At 47.6% G+C, this 26,416-nt stretch overlaps 2 protein-coding genes across 2 annotated transcripts in view; one reads left to right on the top strand and one right to left on the bottom strand.

The window, feature by feature from the left end:
* The window catches only part of PPP1R37 (protein phosphatase 1 regulatory subunit 37), a 147,540-nt gene extending 129,381 nt beyond the window's left edge, over nucleotides 1–18,159 (top strand). The window contains exons 12-13 of the mRNA XM_024219783.3: nucleotides 2,516–2,606; nucleotides 12,019–18,159. Coding sequence (XP_024075551.2) covers nucleotides 2,516–2,598 — 83 coding nt within the window. The 3' untranslated portion in view covers nucleotides 2,599–2,606; nucleotides 12,019–18,159. The remainder of the gene's footprint in view (nucleotides 1–2,515; nucleotides 2,607–12,018) is intronic.
* Nucleotides 1–26,416, bottom strand: part of LOC112107877 (zinc finger protein 271-like) — an 879,239-nt gene that overhangs the window by 598,544 nt on the left and 254,279 nt on the right. The window lies entirely within an intron of this gene.

Genomic DNA, 26,416 nt, shown 5'->3' with positions numbered 1-26,416 from the left:
GTTCTTACTAATCCCAAAGGATCAGACACTTATCTCCAGGTCAATATATAGCTCAGACCTTACCCAAATACCTTGCTGTCAGCCAATCCTTAATAAACTAAAGTAAAGATTTATTTAAAAAAGAGTTATAAATGGTTAATGGATCATATGCATACAAATGATTGCAAAGTCCTTATATCAGATTTGTAGCAGTGATGGAATAGACTGCTGGCTTGCAAAAGTCTCTCTGGTATCTGTCAAAAAATTGGAAGGTCTTTGGTCCATAGTTCAAGATGCTCCTTTTTGTTTTAAATCCACAGTCCAGAGAATTAAAGCAGGAAAGAGGCAAAATGGAGCTGTCTTAGGTGCCTTTTATACCCTCTGCCATGTCCATGGAAATATATTGTCCCAAACAAAGCCAATAGCCTCTATGTATGGAAAGTTACTGGCCCAAGATGGAGTCAGCAGTCCTTCTTGGGTAGGCAACGGAGGAGAGTCTAGATTAACCCCCTCCCCAGCCTTAAAAAGGATTTACCGAAGGCGGGAAATCTTTTTGATACCCATCCCCCTACAGAGGAAAAGTACCAGCAGTGTCCAAGGTGGTATTTTTTTGTATCAGGTGATATTATCACCTGACCTGGTAGTGTCACAACTACGTCCCAGGATGCCTCTCAGGAAGGAGAGAGATTAGTATCTTCACAGTCTTATTGTTTCTTCCGAATGGCCCATCAAGGCTGTGATGGTCAGTTGTCTGATGGGTGTCTCCCAAATACACACACAGTTGTAATTGTTACATGCGTAGCTTTAGATACAGAAATGATACATGCATACAAAGTGGGTAATCACATTGAGTAAATCATAACCTTTCCAATGATACCTTACATGTGCCATCTTGCATAAAGTATATCTTAGTTATGCCATATTCATATCATAAACCTATTTCTATGAAGAATATGGTTTGTAACGTCAGTTTGTTTACGGTCTCTTACTTCTTTTGAGTGTGATGTTTCACTTCCTATTTGACAAAACCAACTGACCGCATCTGGTTTAAGATAGAAGAAACACTTAGACTCTGGATACTGTAGATGCCAAAAAGATCTAATTCCCACCATCCATATGTCCCCTTAGATATGGTCCACCTTGGCACTCCAGCACACATTCCATCTCATCTCATGTAGCAGGCCCAGTCTTGGATATTTCCATGCTAAAAATTGGGGAGGAAGACAATAATGTGGGAAAACTGAATGGAATACACCATGCCATATATATCCCAATTAATAACTGGGAACCAGATCACACTGTTTACATCTCTCCAACTACAATAATGCTCACTTCAGAATTTGGCCTGGAAGCATTTGTGCTGCTGAAGCACCAGAACTTCTCAAATTTTGTAGAGAACTATCCTAACTGGAAGCTACACTGTACGAGACTCACCAAAGCATTAATACAGATGTTTATACAGGGGCAAAAATGTAACCAAGAATTGACAATAAATATCTCTTCCTCCTCCACACCATCACCAGTGGAATAGAACAACCCAAGAGGTTAAGGAAGCAACCTTGGACCTCTGATTCTGTCTCCACAAAAATCACCTTTAGAGTACATGGGTCTCTCCAAGGACTTGAGAAAATTTAAGCTGCCCCCAGTGATTTGACGTTGGAGGTGTGGAGGCGAAGGAGATGTGTTGGTCATGCCCTATTGTTTTAACTTCTGGGGTGACATTAAAACCAGAATAAACCATGATCGTAGAGACTTCACTTGACTTTAAAGTAGGTACCTGTGTCATGGATCATATACCTAGTAAATGGAGGCTATCAACATACCAAAGGGGATAACTACACAGAGCTTTACTGTCCAGTTTTGCTATCTTGGAAAAGTACACCCCCGTTCCCGCGCTGGGCACAAAGTCTGGTGTAATGGACTGGCAGACCTGGCTGCGAAGAAAGGGATCACATACAATAGACGGGAAAATGTGAGTCTATTTGGGTCAGTTTCCTAGAGCTGGTCAAGTAAAGATCCCTGCAGGAGGCCTGGATGAAAGCAGATGTATAGATCCACACACTTCCTCTTGATTTCTTCTTTCCATTTCTCCCTTTCCCCCTCTTGATTTTGATTTATTCAATTTTTGTTTGGTCTTTTGTTCTTGATTTTTTTTTTATGTGCCATAAAAAAAAAAGTGCTTGGAGTACTGCAGTTAATATGTGGGCTCCACATAGGGTATTTGGGTGAAGTTGTAGGGCTTGTGTTATATAGGAGGTCTGATGAGATGATGTAATGGTTGCTTCTGTCATTAAACGCTAGGAAACTCTTAACCTTTGATTGCTTTGTCTCTTTGCACCAGTCTCTTTTTATAAATTAATACAACAGGAGGGAAACAGCATTATGTTTGAGCACTTACTCTAGTCCATCCCAGGCTTCCTAATTTACGTGCCCCACTGATCCCAAATTTGGAGAGTGACATGGTGCTTGTTTCTTAATGAAAATTAATTGGTGTTAAGGTTGCTGATTAATGAGGTTCACCCTTGTTTGATTTCAGAATTAAACTGTTCCAAGAATGAGAAGGAGCTGGAGGAATTGCTCCTAGAAGCAAGTCAAGAGACAGGGCAGGAGCCACTGTGACACTTTAGGTAAGGAAGCTTTGCTAGGTTTGAACGGTATTCTGGTAACAGAATCAAGACAGAAGGAGACTAGAGTTTCTGAAAGCTGCTGCTGTTGCTGTGATGAAGAGAACAAAGATTTTTTTTTTTTCTCCACCATTTTGTCTACAACGTTCTAGTTGCCAGAATAGCTCTGGGTGTGAGAAAGGCTGGTGAATCTCAGACACAGTCAAGCATGTCTGTAATAAAAACAAATTCTAGACCTAGGTCAACCTGACTTCGCACACCCAAAATATTTTCCCTGTGCAAAAAATAGTATGTGATCATGTACCTGTATCAGAATGCATACGCATAAGGAGGTGGCAGTGTTCGTGTTGCACAGACGTTCCTTGTGGTATTTCCTAACTTCTGAGGGCCTGACTTTACAACCTGAATATCATCGTTTCAGTGCAGTTTTTTGTATATCATTTATTTATATCCGTGATTTTCAACCTTCTTTCATTTGTGAACCCCTGAAAAATTTCAACTGGAGGTGTGGACCCCTTTGGACATCTTAGATATAGTCTGCAGACCCCAGGTTGAAAACCACTGTCCTATGGCATTGACAACCCTTTGCGGACCCCTTAGACATAGTCTGAGGACCCCCAGGGGTCCATGGACCACAGGTTGAAAACCACTGATTTATATATATTATACATAGGTTTCAAAAAGTATGTCACCATTGTCATCCACTCATAAAACTTTTGTAGGCGGAGAAGCTATACAGGTCTGTGTGATGGAGAGAGGATACGTTACCGGATAGGTGCAGGCCCAAAGAGCTCTCCAATCTGAGTCAACAGTGGGACAGCCTGAGTGGAACATCTGTTCCATCTTCATGAGGCTGTGGCCTATCCTGGTCTCGTTCACTGGCATTGTCCAGATGATATGACTTACCCTGGCTGAGCATTAGATCATCTAATCTGACCCCAGTATATCACAGGCCATTATATTTAGCCCAAAGTATTTCAGTCCTCAGGAGACTAAACTGACGTGTGCCACAGGAAGAGAGCAGAAAAGATCAAGGTGCCACCAATGCCCGAGGCCCCTGCAATTGCAGGGAATTGATTAGGTGAGATGTGGTCAGATGATCTCAGCAGGCAATCCACTGCAAAAAGAGTTGAAAAAAACCCAAGATCCCTGCCAATCTGACATGGGCCACAGTCTGTTGATCAGTATGACCCTGAGCGTGTGAGCAAGGGATCCCGACCAGGAATCTAAAAGAGAATTCTCTGCACTGCCTCAGAGCACTGGTTCACCCCAGCTGTTGTCCCATCTCCAGCCATGGCCAATCTCTGATGTTTCAGAGGAAGGTGGGGAAAAACCCAGCAACCCCCACTGAGAATACATCTAGCCAATTGTGCATTAGGAGAAAAAAATGGTGGAGGAATCATAGAAGTGTAGGCCTGGAAGGAACCTCCAGATGTCATCTAGTCCACCCGCCTGTGCTGAGGCAAGACCAAGTAAACCTATGCCATCCCTGACAGATGTTTTGTCTAATCTGTTCTTAAAAGCCTTCAATAACAAGGATTCCACAACCTCCCTTGGTAACCTATTCCAAATATGAAGACTTAACATATATGAAGAACTGGGAATTCACCCACGAAAGCTTATGCTCCAATACATCTGTTAGTCTATAAGGTGCCACAGGACTCTTTGTTGCTTTTTATATATGAAGACTGTTATCAGGTCTTACCTCAGCCTTCTTTTCTCTCAACTAAGCATGCCCAGTTCTTCTTCGAGTGATGGTTCATGTCCATTCAACTTAGGTGTGTGCGCTCACTACATGCATCAGTGCCGGAATTTTTTCCCTCAGCAGTATCCGTAGGGGACCGGCTCCGGCGCCCCCTGGAGTGGCACGCGCATGCCGCGGTATATAGGGCGCCGCCGGTTCCCCCCACCCTCAGTTCCTTCTTGCCACCAGTGACAGTGCTGGAACTGTTGCTGCTTCAGTTAGTGCTCTAGCTGCTCGTTCGTACGAACTAGTTATCTTCTGTTTTATACAGTATATAGTTTTATATTGGTGTTGATAAATCCCTTCGCTATAGTTAGAGACTTTGTAGGTCCCGAACAGGACTTTGCCTCGGGACGGGGCATGCCCCAATCCCCAGGCTTTAAGCCCTGTGATTGCTGCAAGAGGCCCATGCCCTTTAGTGATCCACACAGCAGTTGTCTGCGTTGCTTGGGCGAAGGACATATTAGTGAGAAGTCCAAAATTTGCAAGTCCTTCAAGCCAAGGACTAAGAAGGAGCGCGATATTAATTTAAGAGCGCTCCTTATGGAGTCAGTCCTCACTCTGGCATTGGAGCAACGCTCCAACTCGGCGCTGATTACCGTGACCTCGGTGCACAGCGCCCCCCCCCCCCCCGGGACCGTCCACTAGCCAGCACCGATTCCCATCTGTGGCTCCAACCAAGAAGCCCAAGCAGGTGGGACGAGGCTGGTCTCCAACCTCCCACAAGGGAAAGGATAGGACTGGGTGTGAGCAAGGTCTCAGGCCGGGCAACTCTTCACACACATCGGGATCTGGGCCCAAGCTCCGGGGGAGCGATGTAGGCCAACCCGCTCCCTGTCGGCTACCCCCGATAGCGGAAGAGGCCTCTGTCAGCTTTGGGTGCCGTCCATGCCGGTGGCCCTGCAGGTGGTGCAGGAGATCATGTCCCTCCTGGTGCCGTGCACACCAGCTCCTGCAGTTCCCCGGTCACGAGGTAAACCCGTGTTTGGACTGCTTCGGTCCCCACCTCAGCAGCACCGTTCCCCTTCACGGGGGATGTCCCGCCAGCGCTCGCCGTCCCCTAGCCACCGCACATCTGGCAGACCCAGCGCAGCCCTATTCGGTCCCCAGACCTTGGGCACGGGCAGAGAGGCTCAAGGCGCAGCTCTCTGGCCACCAGGCGCAGACCTTTGGAGGCACGCGGCCCCCCGGCAGGAGTACCGGACCCGGCACCCAGTATTGCTGAGACCGCGGTACCACTCCAGGGACCCATCGAGGGATCAACAGTACCGTTCTTCAGACCGTCGCCGATCCCCTAGGATGGCATCACCACGTGCGGGTGCTTCCCAACACCGAGCCCACTCCTCATCCCGGTCCCGCTCCTCATCCCAGTCCCACTCGTCAAGCGTGAGACGTAGATCGCCGGCTCCAAGCCTGGTCACCTGGGAGCGACCACTCAGGATCCAACCCTGGTTTGGAGCCAGGTTCCCTGGGACAATCTCCGGTATCGGCGGTACCGGCTACATTGGCGGCACCGAAACCAACCCCGTGGCCTCAGGCACAGTGGCCAACACTGTGGGTACCCATTGAACCCATGGGGGTTCACACAGCCCTCCCAAGCTGCCCACTCAGTGTCCGGAGCCTCGGAGAGACCAGCTGCCTCTCTCTCCCGCCCTCCTCTGGCGCACAAAGCCTCGGGCGCGAGGACCCCGCAAATCCAAGAGGGAGCAGGGGAACAAGCCACTGGGCCACCAATGGTTGGGGAGGACCCTACGGCACTTGTCGTCGCCAGACGAGGCTATAATGGGGCCTCCTCCTCCTCCGGTTCCTCCGAATGACACTAATGAGCACCAGGAACTACTGAAGAGGGTCACTGCCAACCTGGGTCTTCAGGTGGACGAGCTAGAGGAGCCCTTGGACTCTCTTTTCGATGCTCTCTGCTCCACAGCACCGGCCAGAGTGGCTCTGCCCCTTCATGATGGGGTCTCTCAGATCACTAATGCCGTGTGGCAAACTCCCTCCTCCTTGCCCCCCATCTCCAAGAGGGCTGTGTAAGTACTTTGTGTCATCCAAAGGCCATGAGTACCTGTACATCTACCCTGCTCCCAGATCCCTAGTGGTAGAAGCTGTTAACCACAGGGAGTGACAGGGTCAACCCAGGGCTTACCCCTAAGAACAAAGACTCCAAGAGGCTAAACTTGTTTGGGCATAAGGTTTATTCGTCCTCTAGCCTCCAGTTGAGGGTGGCAAATCATCAGGCCCTCCTGGGATGCTATGATTTTAACATGTGGCAAGCCATGGCCAAGTTCGAGGGCTCTCTCTTCCTGAGGCTTCTAGGAAGGAGTTCCGGGCTACTATGGAGGAGGGCACGACTGCGGCCAGGGCAATGCTCCAGGTGGCATTGGATGTGGTAGACATCGCCGCCCGAACCATGGCCTCAGCCATCACCATGCACCGGGCATCCTGGCTGCTACTCTCTGGCTTGTCCACGGAGCAGTCGATGCAAGACCTTCCCTTCGATGGGCAAGCCCTGTTTGCGGAACAGATGGACAATAAGCTCCGTGGCCTAAAGGACTCCCGCATGACCCTTAAAACGCTGGGCCTGTGTGTTCCCAGCCCTGCCTGCAAGCGGTTTAAGCTGCAGCAGCCTCAGAGCCAGGGGAGCCACCCTCGCCAGGCGCCTCCCCATAAGAAATCCAGAGGCTACAAGCAGTGTCCTAGGCAACCGCCTCCGCGGGCCTCTCAGTCGAGCTCGACCCGCAATAAGCAGGTGGGCAGGCACTCGTTTTGAGGGTATGCCCGAGGGCAACATACCGGACTGTTCCCAGGATCCTCCCTCCCTTATTTTTGCCAGCTGCCTTTCTCCTTTCCTCCCTGTGTGGGCATCTATAACATCGGACTGATGGGTCCTGAGTACGGTGGCTCGGGGTTACACCCTTCAGTTGTTTTCTACCCCTTCTTCCCACCCCACTCCCCGTCCCTCTTCAGGGACCCGTCTCACGAGAGTCTCCTCAAGCAGGAGGTATAGGGGTTACTTCAGCTAGGTACGGTGGAGATCGTTCCTCCAGAGTTCAGGAACAAAGGGTTCTATTCCCGCTACTTTTTAATCCCAAAGGCCAAGGGTGGTCTATCACCTTTCCTGGACCTGCGAGACCTGAACCACTTCCTAGCAAAGCTAAAGTTCTGCATGGTCTCCCTGGCCTCCATCATCCCCTCCCTGGATCCAGGAGACTGGTATGCTGTCCTCGATCTGAAAGATGCATACTTTCACATTGCCATCTTTGAGGGACACAGACACTTCCTACAGTTTATGGTAGGTTCCAACCACTATCAATTTGCAGTCCTCCCGTTTGGCCTAGCAACAGCACCATGGGTATTTACCAAGTGCATGTGGGTGGTGGCTGCCTACCTCAGATGTCGGGGTATCCAGATCTACCCATACCTCAACGACTGGCTAGTCAATGGCAGAGCCAGGTGCCAGGTCCAAAGGGATGTTGTGATGCTGTTAGCCACCTGCCGTCGCCTCGGTCTGTTGGTGAACGACAAAAAATTCACGTTAGTTTCGATACAGAGGATAGAGTTCATTGGAGCAGTGCTCAACTTGACCTGCACCAGGGCGTTCCTGCCGCTGGAGAGATTCAGGGCATTGACGGACCTCATTGCAGAATTGACCGTGTTTCCCCTGACCACGGTCAGGGTTTGCCTGAGCCTACTAGGTCGCATGGCAGCGTATACATATGTGGTGCGCCATGCCAGGCTCCGGTTGTGACCCCTGCAGCAATGGTTGGTGAGGGTCTACTCCCAGTCCAGGGACCACCTGGAGAAGGTCGTCACCATCCCCATGATGGTACTTACCTCGCTGCGATGGTGGACCGAGCCCCGGAAAATCCTGGAAGGAGTTCCCTTCGTCAGCACTCCTCACTTAGACGAGTTGGTTTGGACGCCTCGGACCTTGGCTGGAGGGCACACCTCAGCACCCTCCAGACCCAAGGTATGTGGTTCCCCTAGGAATTGACGCCACACACAAACATCAAAGAGCTCAGGGCGGTGCACAGAGCATGCACAGTCTTCCTACCTCACTTGTCAGGCAGAGTGGTCAGAGTCCTCACGGACAACACAGCCTTGATGTTCTACATCAACAGGCAAGGCGGAGCACAATCCTCTGCCATCTAAAGTGTGTTACCTTCCGAGTGCCAGGAACATGCTAGCAGGTCACCTAAGCAGGGACTTTTCTCTCACCGCGAGTGGGTGCTCCACCTGGATGTAGCTGGCATGATCTTCCAGAGGTGGGGAACTCCCCAAGTGGATTTGTTTGCCACCAGGCAGAACAGGAAGTGCCACAGGTTTTGCTCTGGATGGGGTCTGGGCAAGGGCTCCCTCTCTGACGCCTTCTTCCTGCCATGGGCAGGAAGCCTGATGTATGCGTTCCCTTCGATTCCGCTCATCAGCACGGTCCTAGCGAAAATCAAGAGGGACAAGGCACAGGTTATCATGATCGCCCCGGCGTGGCCTCGCCACCACTGGTTCGGGACACTATCAAGCTTGTCAGCAGTCCCTCCCTGGCCCCTGCCGAACTGACGGGACCTGCTGTCACAGATCACGGCCAACTCTTGTACCCCAACCTGGCGTCCATCCACCTCACGGTGTGGATGCTGTGTGGCTGAACCCAGATGAAGGGATCCAGCAGCCGAACGGGGCATCTCCCCTTCACATTCTTCGGTGCAGTCGATCTTGGACCACCTGTTTCATTTAAGGAACCAGGGCCTGGTGCACTCCTCTATCGTGATGCATCTGGCAGCCCTTTCGGCCTTTCATCTGCCAATCCAGGGGCAGATTGTGTTCTCCCATGACATGATGGTCAGGTTCCTTAGAGGCCTTGAGAGACACTGTCCTCAAGTCCGGTCCCCAGCCCCTCAGAGGGATCTCAACTTGGTTCTGTCCAGGCTCACAGGCCCACCCTTTGAGCCTTTGGCCTCGTGCTCCCTGTCTCACCTATCATGGAAGGTAGCTTTCCTGTTGGCGGTGACGTCAGCGAGGCGAGTCTCCGAGCTGCAAGCCCTGACCTCAGAACTGCCATACACAGTCTTCTATAAGGACAAGGTCCAGCTCCAGCCCCACCCGGCCTTCCTTCCCAAGGTGGTGTCCGCTTTCCACATGAGCCAGGACATCTTCCTTCCGGTCTTCTGCCCCAAGCCCCATGAGACTAGTGAAGAGAAGCACCTTCATGCTTTGGACGTCAGAAGGGTTCTGGCTTTCTACCTAGATCAAAGCCTTTCCGTAAGTCAACCCAGCTTTTCATCTCTACAGCTGATAGGATGAAGGGCCTACTAGTGTCCATGCAGAGGATTTCCAACTGGATCACTTCTTGCATTCGGATCTGCTTCAAGTTGGCAGGAGTCCCTCCGCCCCCAATCATCAGACTCGACCAGAGCACAGACATCTTCAGCGGCCTTCCTGGCACACATCCCGATCCAGGACATCTGTCGAGCCATGACGTGGTCCTCAGTGCACACGTTCACGGCCCACTTAGCAGGCCAGGGACGACGCTGGGTTCAGCAGAGCTGTGTTGCAATCTACACATCCGTGAACTCCTACCCACCTCCGAGGGGTACTGCTGGGGAGTCCCCTAAGTTAAATGGACATGAGCAATCACTCAAAGAAAAGACAGTTACCTTTTCCGTAACTGGTGTTCTTCGAGATGTGTTGCTCATTTCCATTCCACAACCCGTCGTCCTTCCCCACTGTCGGAGTTTCCGGCAAGAAGGAACTGAGGGTGGGGGGAACTGGTAGCACCCTATTTACCGTGGCATGTGCGCGCCAGTCCAGGGGCCGCCGGAGCTGGTCCCCTATGGATACTGCTCAGGGAAAAACTTCCAGCACCAGTGCATGTGGCGAGCACACACACCAAAGTTGAATGGACATGAGCAACACATCTCGAACACCAGTTACAGAAAAGGTAACTGTCTTTTTTTTTTTTTTTTTTTTTTAACTTTCCTCAATGGTCAGACTTTCTAAACCTTTTATCATTTTTGTTGCTGTCTTCTGGACTCTCTCCAATTTGTCCACATCTTTCTTAAAGTGTGTTGCCCAAAGAGGTTTAGTTACTAAATAACGTTACTAGGGTAACTGCCATACTCTGTAGGTATTTCCTATATTAAGTGGAAGAAATACTGCAAATGCTGAGATTTGGTTTATCTAGGTAACTAATGATGATTACTACAGTAGCTCTTCTCTTAACGTTGTAGTTCTGTTCCTGAAAAATGCTACTTTAAGCGAAACAATGTTAAGCGAATCCAATTTCCCCATAAGAATGATGTAAATAGGGGGGCTTAGGTTCCAGGGAAATTTTTTTCGCCAGACAAAAACTAATATATATGCACATACACAGTATAAGTTTCAAACAGTTTAATACTGTACACAGCAATGATGATTGTGAAGCTTGGTTGAGGTGGTGAAGTCAGAGGGTGGGATATTTCCCAGGGAATGCCTTACTGCTAAATGCTGAACTAGCACTCGGCTGAGCCCTCAAGGGTTAACACGTTGTTAATGTAGCCTCACACGCTACAAGGCCGCAGGAATGGAGGGAAGGGAGACAGCATGGCAGAGAGAGACGGAGACATACACCCTGTGTGGGAGAGAGATGCGCATCGCCCCTTTAAGTACGCTGACCCCACTTTAAGTACGCTGCCCTTTTAAGTAGATCAGCAAGTTGAGACAGCATCTGCTGCCAGCAAGCTCCCTCTGTCCTGAGCCGTTGTGTGTCTCCCCCCCACCCCCACTTTATAGAGATGGTGTAAAGAAGCAGGGGGCAGGAGCAGAGGGGAGGGGGACACCCTGACATTAGCACCCTTCCCCACCCCACCCCACCCCGCACTGCAAGCAGGAGGCTCCCAGGAGCAGCTCCAAGGCAGAGAGCAGAAGCAACACAGGGCAGTGGGGGGAGGGACAGCTGAACTGCCCGGCAATTGCACACCGGGTACTTAGAGGAGCGGGGAGCTAATAGTGGGGCTGCCGGTCCACTCTGATTCCACGCCCCCACCCGCTAGCTGCAACGGGCTGCTCTCTCTGCAAGCAGTGGACAAAGCAGGCGGCTGCCAAACAACGTTATAAGGGAGCATTGCGCAACTTTAAACGGAGCATGTTCTCTAATTGATCAGCAACGAAACGACGTTAACCAGGCTGACGTTAAGTGAGGAGTTACTGTATTGTATTTTTAAGTCTGTGTTTTATGATGTTTTCTTAAGAGGAGCTGTGCTCCAAGTTAGTGTGTGTATCTGATTTTAAATACAATTGTAAAGGGAAATGTAGGGTACCGAGTTGGATGTTAGTTATTATTGAAATAGATCTTGAGAGCAGGTATTATTAAACTCTTGTGGTAGATGTAGTAGCCTTAGGCAAAGAGGCTGGGAACTGTTCCAACTCCATTCTGTGGTTTGATATAAGTTAGGATAAAATAACATAAGGAATATATGTATAAGGAAAACAGATCCTCCTGTCTCAGCCACTGACTGCTGGGGTTAGCAGCACGCTGCCTCCATAGGGCTGGCTAGTCTATAGCTGTGGGTGATGGAGATTTTTGCAGCTTCCTCAGGAGTATCTGGTGCTGAGCACGGTACAAGGGAGGCCACCAGCCTGCTGACCCTGCCTGGCAATTCCTGTAATGTCTGACTTGGTGTTTGTTCTCTCTCACAGCTCCTCTGGGTCGATCTACGTTGAGCTGAGACTGTCTTGGGACATGCCTGTGTAGCTTTCTTCCCTTCCCACTCCACATGATTCAGAAGAACCTTGGTCTGCAGTACAGAGGTTATTTTTTTTCAAAACAATGTGATATTTCCTGCCCTAGACACTTTTCCCCACATTCTTGACTCTGCCCTGTAAGGAAGGACTCGGATATTTTCAAGATGATTCAGGAAGGGAAGGAGAACAGAGAGAAAATCTTACCAAAAGAGTGATTTCCCTACCTGGCACCTGATGGAAACGGCACTACTTTCTGACCTTCTCTAGACACTAGCTGATGCATTTGCATTTTTCTTTCTATATTTCTCTGGAATTACCACTGTTACTGAGTAATTTGTAAGGAGAAGATATCCTCAATCCTGGAGAATGGGCATTGGACAGGAATTTTCTCCAAATCAAATGGGAGATTAAAAACCCAGAGTCTCATGGTTCAGGCCTGGGTTTGCTTTCCACACACTACAAGTGTCCCAGGTCTCTGAAGGCTAGTTTAAGAAAACTGTTTTCTAACATGGAAACCTGCTAGCAGAATGGTTGCACATGATTGTGTCCCTGGGAAGCGTGGCACTGACAAGCTGTAGTCACCTGTTGAGAAACTTGTATCGCCAGACAAGCTGTCCAGGACAGGCTGCACCCACAGCCACAATGGTTATTTATTTTAAATTCCTTTTTTAGGTATATATTTATCATGAGCTTCAAAGTACTGAACAGGATTTAACTTAGAAAACAATGTAGAATTACTTTTAGTCTAACCTGCAACCTTTTTGGAACTTTACTCCTGGTTTGCAGAACTCTGCCAAAAAGCACCATCAGAAATACCTTCCCGTGCAAACCCTTATACAGAACACCACACTGACATAACTAGCCGGCGTGCTTGTGTGCACACAAACACACATTTGTGAGATCCACATTTCAGGGGGCTCCCTGCCTGTGACGTGTTCAAGAGGCCGAGCTAATACCCTTGAGGATCAGGTGAAATTCCATTGTTGTGTGTCTCTTGGGGGAGAAGGAATCATCATGGCTGAGTCTATTCTAGTTTCCTAACTTTTATAAGCTTCAAAGAGAAGGACAAATTACCCCCTTTAGCAAGGTTTTCTCAAAGCCATATAGTACGGAACTGACCGTGTGAGAGAGAGGGTGGGATGGGGCTGACTCAGTCATCTCCATTTGGGGACTCATCCAGCAATCTAATACTGAGCCAGAGGCAAATATGCAGTAGAAGTAGTTGGATCCTCTACATTTTATTACATTAAAGGAAGTCTAGGATCACCTTGTTTGTTTAAGTTACTGCCCTCCTTCTGTTTTGGATTTTCCAACTCCTTTTGTATTTGGCTGAGGAAAGATTCAGGGGACATGTTACACCATTAAAAGATGAACAGGAATTTGACTTTTCATGACTGTGTAAGTAGCTTTCATTTAGCTGGTCAGTGGGCCTTTTGATTCAGTGTAAAATCTTGCTTTAGAGAATATTTGCCCCTTTTACCAAAGGTTTTTTGGGATGAATTTTCAATTCTGCATTGGAACATGCTCCATTCTATAAATTGTGCTTAATACAGAGAATCCCAGAGGCTGTCACACCTTTGATAGGACGAATATACTATTAGCGGTGCCTTTCCTTTACTCTTCTTGCCAAGGGAAGGAATCCGGTTGCTCTGGAAAAGGTGTTCAATTTTCTCAGGGAGGGTTCTCTCTCAATGTCCCAGGGCTTGTGAGATTCTGCTGGCCGAGCACTCTGGTATCGAGAGTGTGGAATGGGTCATTGTTTTAGTCTGCAAAGTCCCACTGCAACATACCACACCCTGCACAAAGCATGACACCCAAAGAGGCCATTATTCCGAAGTCACTATTACAATGAAAGCCAGAATTGCCAGAGTGCAAATCGCCTCACTGATAATCCAAATGAATGGAATGCCTGCCCCTGTACCCACAGCCAGAGAGAGGAGCAGGCCTGTTGGGGCGGAAGCAGCAGTTCTAGGGCAGCATTGAGGTGTTGGGCAGAAGGCTTCAATATAGCACATGCAAGAGGAACAATCAAGGAAGGGAAACAAAGTTATGCAGCAAACCTTTTTTATCGTGTAGCAAGGCCTGTTAGCGTAAAGTCTGAATGACGTGGGTCATAAGAGATTGAACCACCTTTATCCTTGACTTGGAGAAGAAGGAAGACTCGGTAGGTTAAATTAGGTGTTGAACTACCATTTTGGTTCAAATCCACGAGGAATGGCAGACACACACCCTCCCACCCGCCCCCCAAAATTGCTATCGGAAGAGAAATATTTCTGTATATGTGGATTACTGCTTTGCTATGAAGAGAAATCTCGGAAGGAAACTACGGTACTAATCTGTAATTTAACAAATTTATTGTATAAACTGACCAGAGAACCAGCCTAGTGAGGGGGCTGTTGGGTAGAACTTACGCTTTTTTTATTTTTATTTTTTCTTAAGTGCAATAAATCTATCAGGGAGCTGTGAGGGCACTTCGCTGCATGGGAATCAAGGCTGGAGATGCAGAAATTTTAGCTCTTCATGCACTGAAACTGAATCACATTAGGAATTTGCTGCATTAACACTACATACAAAGGATGGTGATTTATTTGCTAATGTTTGTCATTTCTTTCTGTTGTGTATTTTTGTTAACACCGTTTTCTATTAAATGAAAACTGCATTCGTCACTGACTCCTCCTGTCTGTTTGGTACCTACAAATGACACTTGGTTTGTCCATGGCAAAGAAGAGAAGGTGAGATTTCAATAGAACTGAAGCAATACCCTTTCCAAAGGAATTCGCAGAGCTAGCGCTACCATCCACTACCCTGGCGAAAAGAGCCGTGAGGAAAACCAGACAGTGGTTTGAAGTTCTGCATGGTACCTGTGGGTGTGAGCTTGATATGACAGTCTCAGTCCAGTGGTCCAGCCTCTGAAATGCTTTTCTCTCCCAGATATTCCTGTTCAGAATCTATTTGCCCTTTTGCTTTTCACTTCAATGGGTAAAATACCTGTAAAGCTACACAAGAATCATCAGTGGGGTTTTCAGAAGCACCGAAATGAGCTCAGAGCACAAGTCTCGTTGGCTGTCACTGGGGTTGGTGCCCCTAAGGCCCTTAGATGCTTCCCACCCAGGGAGCTGGCTTCTTGGAAGACATGAGTGAGATCCTAAAGCTGGTAAGGACCGCTGTCTGTGGGCTCAGGGTGTTTGCCCATATTGGGAGTCCCATTGCAGTCTGGGGGGAAGTTGGCAATGATCATCTTCTTGAGAGCTCTTGCTACTCAATGTTAATGAATTATTTGTGCAAGAGAAATGCTAAAATATTACAGGTCACAAAAATGAGATTTTACTCAATATTAATGGCTTATGAGAAGAACCAGCTGTCAGATCGTGGAGGTCTAGGCTCACGGTGATGGTGACCGTGCAGTTCTAGGCAATTCCCTGCTGTACATGTGACAGGAAATTGAGCTACATCTAAAACATTTTTTGTGGTACCCATTTCTTCTCCTCTGTATGCTGCTCTGACATGGCTTTGTCCCTGTATCTAAGCTTAATGCTGACAGCAGCTACATACCCTCCAGTCTGCTTCAGAAAGATCTGCCTTACAAGCAATTACAGAAACAGGTTTATTGCATATTCTTTATATTCTGCTATGAATGCAGAGCGGGACTTTCCAGCATCGGGTACTGATTTGAGGAGTTCAGTGTGAGTTACCCGGTATGCAGAAAGCCGAACCGGGCAGCCCAGTGGCTGTTTGTAGCAGTCGCTTCTCCACAAGAAGCAGCAGACAAGTCAGTATGCAAACCAGGAGTGCTTAATTGGGAGAATCCTATGGCAAAGCTGCAGCCTTCATATCTCATTTGTAGTTTAGATTTAGTATCCACAGGAACATCTGAAGCCACTCCTGAGTTCCTGGGCTCATGGACCCAGCAGTTATGGTGCATCTTTCCCTGTGCCTGGAAAACCAACACGAATTAGGCTGTTTTGCCAAAGAAGCTGTCCTCTGGCATTTGACCCAGTTAGGTATGCCCAGCAGTTTGCATACAGGGAGACAGCCCATAAAAAATTCAGCACCAGTCAAGACAGAAGCATTTGCCCTCGTGCCTCTCAGTACTACCCCTGAATGAAGTTGTTTTTAGTCATTTCCTTTTGAAAGGAATAAAATCCATCATTCATGTTACATAAAACTAGGACCTCAAGATTCCCAGTAGACCTATCCTGAGACTTATTGTCATGTCTCTCTTACCGCTTTCTCATTTATGCTCTTCTCCAAGAAACTTCTTAGAGAGATTCCCCTTTGCTTTCTGTCATCTGTGAGCCTTGACTATCTGGCCTACTGTCATTTGTAAATCTGTGGTGAATAACCGGGAATAACTGCTAAGAATATCAGCAGCACATATTACAGCAGGGAAATCTAGATTCAGTAGTTAAGAATAAGGATCTGAGTTGAAACCTCTGCTCAGCCTTCTGGCAGGTGTTTTCACTGCCGTATTTCTTGAAGCAGAACAGAACCCATCAGAAGGTCTAACTGCCCTTGGACGCAGCGTAGGCATCTCCTGTTAATGTTACTTGATAGGCACTGAAATGAGGCCATGACATGTCAGTCATACTGTAGACACCATATTAGAAACCTTTTGCAGGTGTCTTACAGGGCATGTGCAGCAGCTGCTTTTCAAAACTTCAGTGTCCCTCTGGGACTCTTTAAAGTGGCAAAAGCATCTTGTCTGGTGTCCTATTTCTGAAACGGCCACGATGCGTATTGCAAAGCAGTCTGTGGCAGTGGGAAAACTGCCTTGTGTGTTCTTGGATCTTAGACGCGACCTTGTGTGATGTGATGTGTTATACCCCCAGATGTGGGAACACTGACCAGATTGTCGATGCTGAAACTGTTGCACTCCCTCTTCTAAACATCCATGGAACTTCGGGTAGAACCGGGATCTCACTAGCTTAGCGATGCTTCCTTCAGAAGCTGAATTTTCAAATGTGAGGGCCTAAAGTTAAGCACCTGAATCCATGCTGGGAACCTAATGTAAACCTGCTCAGATTAGCTTCCATTGACTTGAGTGGAAGTTGAGGGTGCGTAGGCCCTCTGACAAGCAGGGCACTCTTACTTAGCTGCTTCACTTCAGACACCTAGGTCTGAAAATACTGGACATTGAGCCCGGTCCTGAAAGGCACTGAATGCCTCCTGCAAGTTTCACAGAACCCCTGACCTCCTCTTGAAGTCTGGAGTTAAGTGGGCCCAGCTCCATCCAGGGTCATCCCCTAACTAGATCCTTCCCACGCCTCATCACGCTCTTCTACTCATGCTGCTTGTCAGTGTGGAAAGTAGAGATCCTTCTGGAAGATGCCATGATTTTAAATGGAAAGCACTTCATCCAAAGAACAAATCCAACGGGGCACCAAGAGCTACCATGTTGGAACGGGGCCTGTGTCTCAGACTTCCATCAGATTGACACATTTCTGCCCTTTCAATCAGAGTCTGAAAATGAGAACAGGAAAATAAATGGACTTATCTGAGCCTGCCGGGATGCACTGTGCCATGGACAAATAGACTGTTACCTAGAACCTTTTCTCCAGGGTAAAATATAACACTGCTCTAAAAGGGAAAGGGGCCACAGCTGTATCAGCAGCCCTGATAATGCAGCAGCTTGGGGTTCAGCAAAGAAATCGCACCCGCTGAAGCCTTCCAGCTTTTGTAACCAAGCAAATAGAGAGGATCCATGCCACAGAACTTTCAGCTAACCGGCTACTCTTCTTCTGTGCTTAGAACGCCGACTGAATGGTAGTGTTACCTCTGCCCAAAGCCTGGAAGCAAAGAGATTTGTTCCTGATCACCTCCTTTCTCACTGACCAATTGCCTCACGTGGATGGTTTTTAGGTACCAAAAGACTTGGAAAAACCATGTAACCTGCCTTTAACTGAATGTTGACATCTCCTGTAAACCAGCACTTGGGTATTAAAGAGTTAATATATTTCATTTCTGTTTTATTAGAAAGGCTGGTATCGGGCCAGTACTTGCTTTGTTATCAAACCCTAGAGAACTATGACGTGTGTTTTACCGCATTTATGGATTTCTTGTAATACTCTTGGTTGAAATAAAGGGTTTCCTAATTTAGTCTGGGATTGTCCATGGTAAATTCCCTTCTCGCTTTCAGAAAGGACCACTTTGCAGGGTGACTGGCCCAGACTTTTAACGTCCTCTCTCTTTCCTTTCCTCTCTTCACACATCTCTGCATGAGAGCAATGGTGCCTGGAGCTGGGGAGCCCCGCCGCCCATGGAAAGAAAGAAGATCAGGAAATGGATGAGAATCGCACTGCCCAGAGGTTATTTATACAGAAGGCAAGTCCTTCAAAAGCAAGAGAGAGGGGCTTATTAGTGCCCTTTTAGGTGGTGGACCAACATGCAGCCTTGGGGGGATATTGGTACAACTGCTGTGACCCTCCCCCACCAGAGCTCCAAACACTTCCTAAAGGTGAGGCTGAATCATCACCCCTATTTTACAACAGACAGGGACTGGCTTCCCCAAGGCCACACCAAGAGTTGTTGGCAGAGCCAGATCCTGCCTCTTCTCCCCACCATGCTGGCATGTCTACCTTAGGAGCCCCATCCCTCGGCACTCCACGGAAGGCAGAGTGGCTGTCAAGGTTGGTGCTACATCCTAAAACTATCCATGTGCTGCACACGTAGGGGCTGGTCCCGTGCCAGGCTCAGCAACCTCCGTTCTCTTTTGTCGTTCATGTGGCTGGAGGGCAGTTGGGTAGGTCCTTGAAGAGGAATGGCTGGCTGTTGCCCATGCAGAAACGGGCTCTAGCATTGTCCTGAACAGTTACACCCTCTACCACGTCTTTCCTGCGATGTAGGCACTTAGGTAAGTGGTGGTTTGATTTGCCTGAATGCTCAGGCTTCCCTTTCACAGCTAACTTGCACGTACCGTCCCTTAGACAGGTCACTGCATACGGATCTGTGCAGGAAGAGGTTAGATCTGCCCCTGACTGTCTTGGTATCCAGCCCTGCCCTCCTGGGCACCCATAAATCAATGGGTGAACAAGGCATGCAGGATTTGAGCCTGAGGACAGTGTCTCACTGACTGTGGTCATGGGCTTGGGGCAGGGATGGTGAAAGAGCTACTATTGGTGTTCCCTGTATTCTGGGGCCATGCAGGGGCCTGCCTGCTCTGTGGTATTAATTAGCAGCAGCCTCAGGGCTACTCACACTTGCTTCTCGTGATCCCTCCATTGTTCTCCCGTCACCCTCCACCTCCAATCTGTCCCCTACACCTGGGGCTAGGAGCAGAGTGGGTGTAATGCACTGGGCGGCCAAACCCTGGAGCAAATGGGCTATTTCCACCCACTTTAAGGTCCTTCTATGCTGCCAGAGCAGGGTAAAGCCTTTGAAGTGTAGCTAGGTATTTACGCTCTCCCATGCAAAATGGAGATGCAAACGAACCCTTCTAAGAAACAGCCGCTGGAATCTATTGTATTGAGTTAAATGTTATGGAGGGGGCTGGCTGCGACTTCGCCTTTGGGTTAGAAATGGGCTCAAACGGGCATCAGTGGGGCGGACACTTGGTGCTGTGTATTTGCTACAGTTGCACCTAGGCATTTATGTGCAATTGCTTACAGCGCAGTTCTTCAGCAGCTGCATTTGTACCATCCAGCAATCCCACCCTCGGCCTCGGCTTAAACAGGGGGCTGGGAGCTGAGGGGAGTAACCCCAGAACTTAGAAAAATCATTGCTGTGCGCACACACCATACCTGACTCAACTCCACCAAAGCCAGGAACCGGAAAGCATCACCCACCAGTTCATGCCCCTCTATGGCTCCATCCCCAAGTACCCACCTTAAACCACACATGGTAACTACCTCTGCTCCCTGGAGATGCCAGCCTCCCACTCCCCACCTTTACCAAACTGTCCCCTCCTACCTAGGGTGTCCCAACTTTATAAGGACAGTCCCAATTTTGGGGGCTGTTTCTTATTACCCCTGTGACGGGTTGGATCACAGAACCCCCCTTGGAAGCTGCCACCTGATGTGCCAAGATTACCTCTGCCCCTGCCTTCCTGCCCTGTCAGCTTAGGACTTTAGTGCCCTGCCTGGTTTGAGCCAGACCCACTAGCCTGCTGCAAACCCAGACCCAGGTCTGAATCACGTCCCCTAACAGCTGTAGGCTTACCTGAAAGCAGCTGACAGAAGTGTTCTTGTCTTTAACACTCAGATGCCCAACTCCCAGTGGGGTCTAAACCCAAATAAATCCGTTTTACCCTGTATAAAGCTTATACAGGGTAAACTCATAAATTGTTCGCCCTCTATAACACTGATAGAGAGAGATGCACAGCTGTTTGCCCACCCAGGTATTAACATATACTTTGAGTTAATAAGTAAAAAGTGATTTTATTAAATACAGAAAGTGGGATTTAAGTGGTTCCAAGTAGTAACAGACAGAACAAAGTAAGTCACCAAGCAAAATAAAATAAAACACGCAAATCTATGTCTATTCAAACTGAATACAGATACTCTCACCCTTGGAGATGCTTTAGTAAGTTTTTTCCTCAGACTGGACACCTTCCTAGTCTGGGCACAATTCTTTCACCTGGTACAGCCCTTGTTCCTGCTCAGGTGGTAGCTAGGAGATTCTTCATGATGGCTCTTCCTTTGCTCTGTTCCACCCATTTATATATCTTTTGCATAAGGTGGGAACCCTTTGTCCCTCTGGGTTCTTCCCCCCCCCCCTTCTCACTGGAAAAGCACCAGGTTAAAGATGGATTCCAGTTCAGGTGACATGATCACATGTCACTCTAAGACCCCAAGCCTTCATTCCTCCCAGCCTGACTCACAGGAAGGCCTGCAAGCAAACAGAGCCATCCACAATCAATTGTCCTGGTTAATGGGAGCCATCAAGATTCCAAACCACCATTAATGGCCCACACTTTGCATAATTACAATAGGCCCTCAGAGTTATATTTCATATTTCTGGTTTTAGATACAAGAGTGATACATTTATAGAAATAGGATGAACACACTCAGTAGATTATAAACTTTGTAATGATACCTTACAAGAGACCTTTTGTATGAAGCATATTACAGTTACATTATATTTACTCATTAGTATATTTTTATAAAACCATATAGACTGCAATATCACACCCTCTTTCTGAACTTACTGCCAGAGGCTTGGACACTGACCATGGCGGAGGCAGTATACCTAAAATTTTTCTTTGGGCTCCCTTCTGGGGCAGACACTCCTATGTCCCCCAAAAGGGAAAGAGACCCTGATCCAGCTGTGGGCTCACAGCTACCAGCTATGACAGACCTTTCACTGGCCAGCACAATCCCCCCCTTTCTCTCAGGTTGGGTTTGCTTCCAGCTACAGAGTCCTTGGGGTTTGTTCCCACCACAGCAGTCACCAGCACCCCAACTTCCAGCTCTAGGATACATGTTTCTGTGCACCTCTTCTACTCCATTACAGCCAGTTCATGTCTTTGGGTCTTAATTGCTTTGTCTTTTAAGTCCAGGGTTTGCCGGTGGGCAGTCTTTTCCCGGGCAAATTGCACATCAATTTCCATCTGTTTTCCCTTGAGACTGTCACTTGATGAGCTCGGATACCAAAGAGAACCCCCTTCTGCCAGAACAGGCACCCCTCCACTCCTGTCTTGCTAAGTTAGACACTCCAGTGAGCTTCAGCACAGACAGAGGTTGGGCCACATCCATCTGCAGTTCACTGAAACTGAGATGCACTCAGCTCAGGGGCTTCTTAGTTAACAGAGATTTTCCCAGCGCCCAGTGTTCAGCCTTTCTGGGCAATTTGCAACTTGTGTAGATCTAGCTTCTTTTGATCTTCACTCTTATTTTGCTTCCTTTTCTGTCCCTACTTCCCTTACCCGAAATAAACAGAAAATAACAAACCAGTAACCACTTCGTCTGTTCTCCAGCCACCACACTTTAAATTCACTTAAAATCACTACCAGTATCTCAAAGCACTCAGCTGTGCACAGATCCTGCCAACTACGCCACTGTGACGGGTTGGATCACAGAACCCCCCCCTTGGGAGCTGCCACCTGATGTGCCAAGACTACCTCTGCCCCTGCCTTCCTGCCCCGTCATCTTAGGACTTTTGAGCCAGACTCGCTAGCCTGCTGCAAACTCAGACCCAGATCTGAATCACGTCCCCTAACAGCTGAAGGCTCACCTGAAAGCAGCTCACAGAAGTGTTCTTGTCTTTAACGCTCAGATGCCCAACTCCCAATGGGGTGTAAACCCAAATAAATCCGTTTTACCCTGTATAAAGCTTAAACAGGGTAAACTCATAAATTGTTCGCCCTCTATAACACTGATAGAGAGATATGCACAGCTGTTTGCCCACCCAGGTATTTACACGGCCTTACTCAGCTCCTCACAGCCCTGGAGAGAAATCCGCCTTAGCCAAGGTGCGGCACCGTGCAGATGAACAGGGGATGTGTATGTGTGTGGGAGTAACAGGCCTGGGCCACGGTGCTGCATCCCTGATGAAACCCACATCTTCCCTGCTCAGCCTTGAGCAAGAGGTGCCTTCCACCTGTGGCCTTCAGCAGGGAGAGCAGCTGGTGAGGCAGCACCTGGTGGCAGCCCCACACCAGCAATAGGAGAACGCTGTTATCTGTGTCCCTGCTCCCTCCCAGCCGTGTTCCCTGTAAGCTGCACACTGAGTGATTGAAGTGCTGTGCAGAGCCACTCACATCCAGCCGGCAGCCTGTATTCAGGTGTGCCCCCCCCCCCCCCGCTGCTTTGCAGCCCTCTGCCTTGGAGGCCCTGCTGCTCCTGGGACCCTCCTGGGGGCTGTTCAGAGCGTGGGGTAGGAGGGTGCTGATGTCAGGGTGTCCCCCTCCCCCTGTACACCAGCAGGGAAGACAGGACAGCCTAGCTCAGGACTCCAAGCACTGCAGGAGAGGGTCTGAGGTCTGAACGCTGTTCCGGCTGGTAAGTGAGTGCCTTTACCTCAGAGACTTCCCCAGCACACACAATCTCTGTCTGTCTGTCACACACACACTCTGTGTCTGTCTCTGTGTGTGTAGAGAACACACACACACACACAGTCTGTCTCCCTACACACTTACACACACAGTCTGTGTGTCTCTACACACACATACACACACACAATCTTTCTCACACACCTCCCAACACATACTTGTGTTGTTGTTTGTTGTTATTTCTTGGTACTTCCTGCAATGCATATATAGTCTCTCTAATTTTATTCTTTCAAAGTGTGTTATTTTAGTGTTTTGACTGGTCTGTGCATTTCATAATTTTTCTTTCTCTTACATTTAAATTTAGTTCTTTGAGTAGTGAGTTCTAAAATGCCTAACCTGTCCTGGCTGGAGTAATTATCCCTGTTGGTAACTTTTAAAAAATATATATTATATATAGGTTTTTTGTTTCTACTGGTGGCGCACACCGGCATATTACCTTGGTGCACGTAACAAAATGTATTCTGCACATCGATGGAAAAAATTAGAGGGAACATTGGTGTAGACGTAGCCTAAACATCATGGACTGAAGGGACGCTGGATTTATGCCTTATTACAACAATCTATAAACCACTTACAGCCTCCCCCCCACCCGCCTTCCCCTCCCATGACTAGAGAGGCGTTAATGGGCCAGTTCACCTTGAATGGGCCCCTGAAATATGTGTTAACTCCTTATGCTAAACAATATGTTCCACCTTGTATTTAGCTGTGACGCTGTTAGTGCCTTTCCCAGCCCTGAAGAAGAGCTCTGTGTGGCTCGAAAGCTCGTCTCTCTCACCAGCAGAAGTTGGTCCGATAAAAGATATTACCTCACCCACCTTGTCTGTCCTTCCTCCAGGTCCATCACTGGTTTAGGTTTTTGTCTGCAAAATCCAGGGCTCCCAGGGGGCTTCACAGTGCGTTCCATGGCACATGCTGCCAGCTGCAGAGAACTCACCCCTCATATACTGCCACTGTGTTTCCTTACCACTGAGCGAGGCTGAATGCACGTTACGTTGACCATTTGTGGAACTTTATTAAACTCTGTGCACTGCTCTGTCCATGTGGGTGCATGGCTTCCCACCCAATTCCTCACAGTCCCTGCCTGCCTGGTGTCCTGCCAATACCAATCCCTCCAGGGAACATGGGCCCTCTGACTCCAGTTCCCCTGCTCATGATACAGTGTCCACACGTTAAAAAGAATGTTGAAAAATTGTTATGGGGCCAGAACAAAGCTACAAGAGCAACTGGCAGTCTGAAGAACTTGACTTGCAGAATGTCAGGGTTGGAAGGGACCTCAGGAGGTCATCTGGTCCAACCCCCTGCTCAAAGCAGGACCAATCCCCAGAAAGATTTTTGCCCCAGATCTCTAAATGGCCCCCTCAAGGATTGAACTCACAACGCTGGGTTTAGCAGGTCAATGCTCAAACCACAGAGCTATCCCTCTCCCCAAGAGGGAGGGATGTTTAAGAAAAAAAGCTGCATGCTCATGACGCACTTCAATTGGAGGGACACATGCAGGATGGCTCATACTGCCAGTACTAGAAGTCCCTGCAATTTCTCAACATGGTAGATTATCATTTCCTAACTCAAAAGGTGTTGCATCCAACATGGAGGAATTCTTTATTAGACCTTGTCTTAACAAATCAAGAGGAACTGATCATAGAACTAAAAATTATTGGTAGCTTAGGTACAAGTGATCATGACTTGATCACATTTATAATGGGTATGCAGAATAAAGTACAGACCAGTAATATATATAGAGAGAGAGTTGGTACTTTAAAGTGACTAGTTTCCCAAGGCTGGAAACAATTATGAGCCAAATCATCTGGAGGACGAATTTAATCAGAAAAATGTGAATGATAAATGGGAATCAAGAAGCCACAATCAAGGAAGAAGGCTGTACTGATTAAAAACCAATCTGGTTTAGAGGGGAAATGAAGGCAACTACAAAAAAATAAATATATAACAAAAAGAAGAAAGGGGAAGTTGATAGCAATGAATATAAATCAGAACTTAGGAACTGTAAAAAATTGATAAGGGAAGCAAAGGGACACAAGGAGACATCTATGGCCAGGAGAATGAAAGACAAGAAGGAGCTTTTGAAATATATTAGGAACAAAAAAAATCCTGACAGTGGTATTTGTTCATTAGTAGATGGAAATGGTAAAATTATCAATAATAATTCAGAAAAGGCAGCGGTGTTCAATAAATATTTCTGTTCTGTATTTAGGGGAAAACAGATGATATAGTCTCATCATATGGTGATAACCCTCTTTCCATTCCACTACCACCTCAGGATCAAAGCTACTAAATTCAGACATTCTTAAATCAGCAGGTCCAGATAATTTGGATCCAAGAGTTTTAAAAGAGCTGGCTGCAGGGCTCACTGGGAAAGACTGGGGAAGTTCCTGAAGACTGGAGGAACGATAATGTTGTGCCAATATTAAAAAAGGGTAAATGGGATCACCTGAGTCATAAGCCTGCCAGCCTGATAATGATCCTATAGAAAATTAATAAATGGCTGATATGGAATTAGATTAATAAAGAATTAAAGCAGGGTAATACAATTAATGCAAAGCAACATGAGTTTATGGCAAACAGAGCCTATGAAACTAATGAGAGACCTTTTCTGATGAGCTTACAAGCTTGGTTGATAAAGGTAATAGTGTTGACATAATACACTCAGACTTCTGTAAGGCATTTGACATGATATTGCACAACATTGTGACTAAAAAAAACTAGAAAGATATTAACATCGCACACATTAAATGGATTAAAAATTGGCTAATAGGTCTCAAAAGGTAATTATAAACAGAGAATCATCATCTAGTGGGTGTGCTTCTAGTGGGGTCTCACAGGGATTTGTTCTTGGCCTTGGCCCTATGCTATTTCATATTTTTATCAATGATCTGGAAGAAAACATAAAATCATCACTAATAAAATCTGATGACACAAAAATCAGGGGAATGGTAAATAAAGAGGACAGGTCACTAATTCAGAGTGAGCCGGATAGGTTGGCAAACTGGGCACACACACAAAAAAGTGTTTTAATATGGTTAATGTAAATGTATACATCTAAGAACAAAGAATGTCGGCCATATTTACTGGTTGGGTGACTATCCCGGGAGGCAGTTATTCTGAAAAAGATTTGTGAGTCAAGGCAGATAATCAGCTGAACAGAAGTTCCTAATGCAACACTGTGGCTAAAACAGCTAATGCAATCCGTGGAGCCATAACCAGGGGACTCTCAGATAAGAGTAGAGAAGTTATTTTACCTCTGTGTTTGACACCACTACGATCGCTGTGTCCAATTCTGGTGCCCACAATTCAAAGAGGATGTTGACAAACTGGAGAGGGTTCAGAGACGAGCCATGAGAATAAGAATTAGGA

The sequence above is a fragment of the Terrapene carolina genome, unplaced genomic scaffold, assembly GCF_002925995.2.
Source record: "Terrapene carolina triunguis isolate 2854851 unplaced genomic scaffold, T_m_triunguis-2.0 Scaffold517, whole genome shotgun sequence".
NCBI lineage: Eukaryota > Metazoa > Chordata > Testudines > Emydidae > Terrapene > Terrapene triunguis.
The sequence above is the reverse complement of the archived record's forward strand: the minus strand, read 5'-3'. Positions and strand labels throughout refer to the sequence as shown.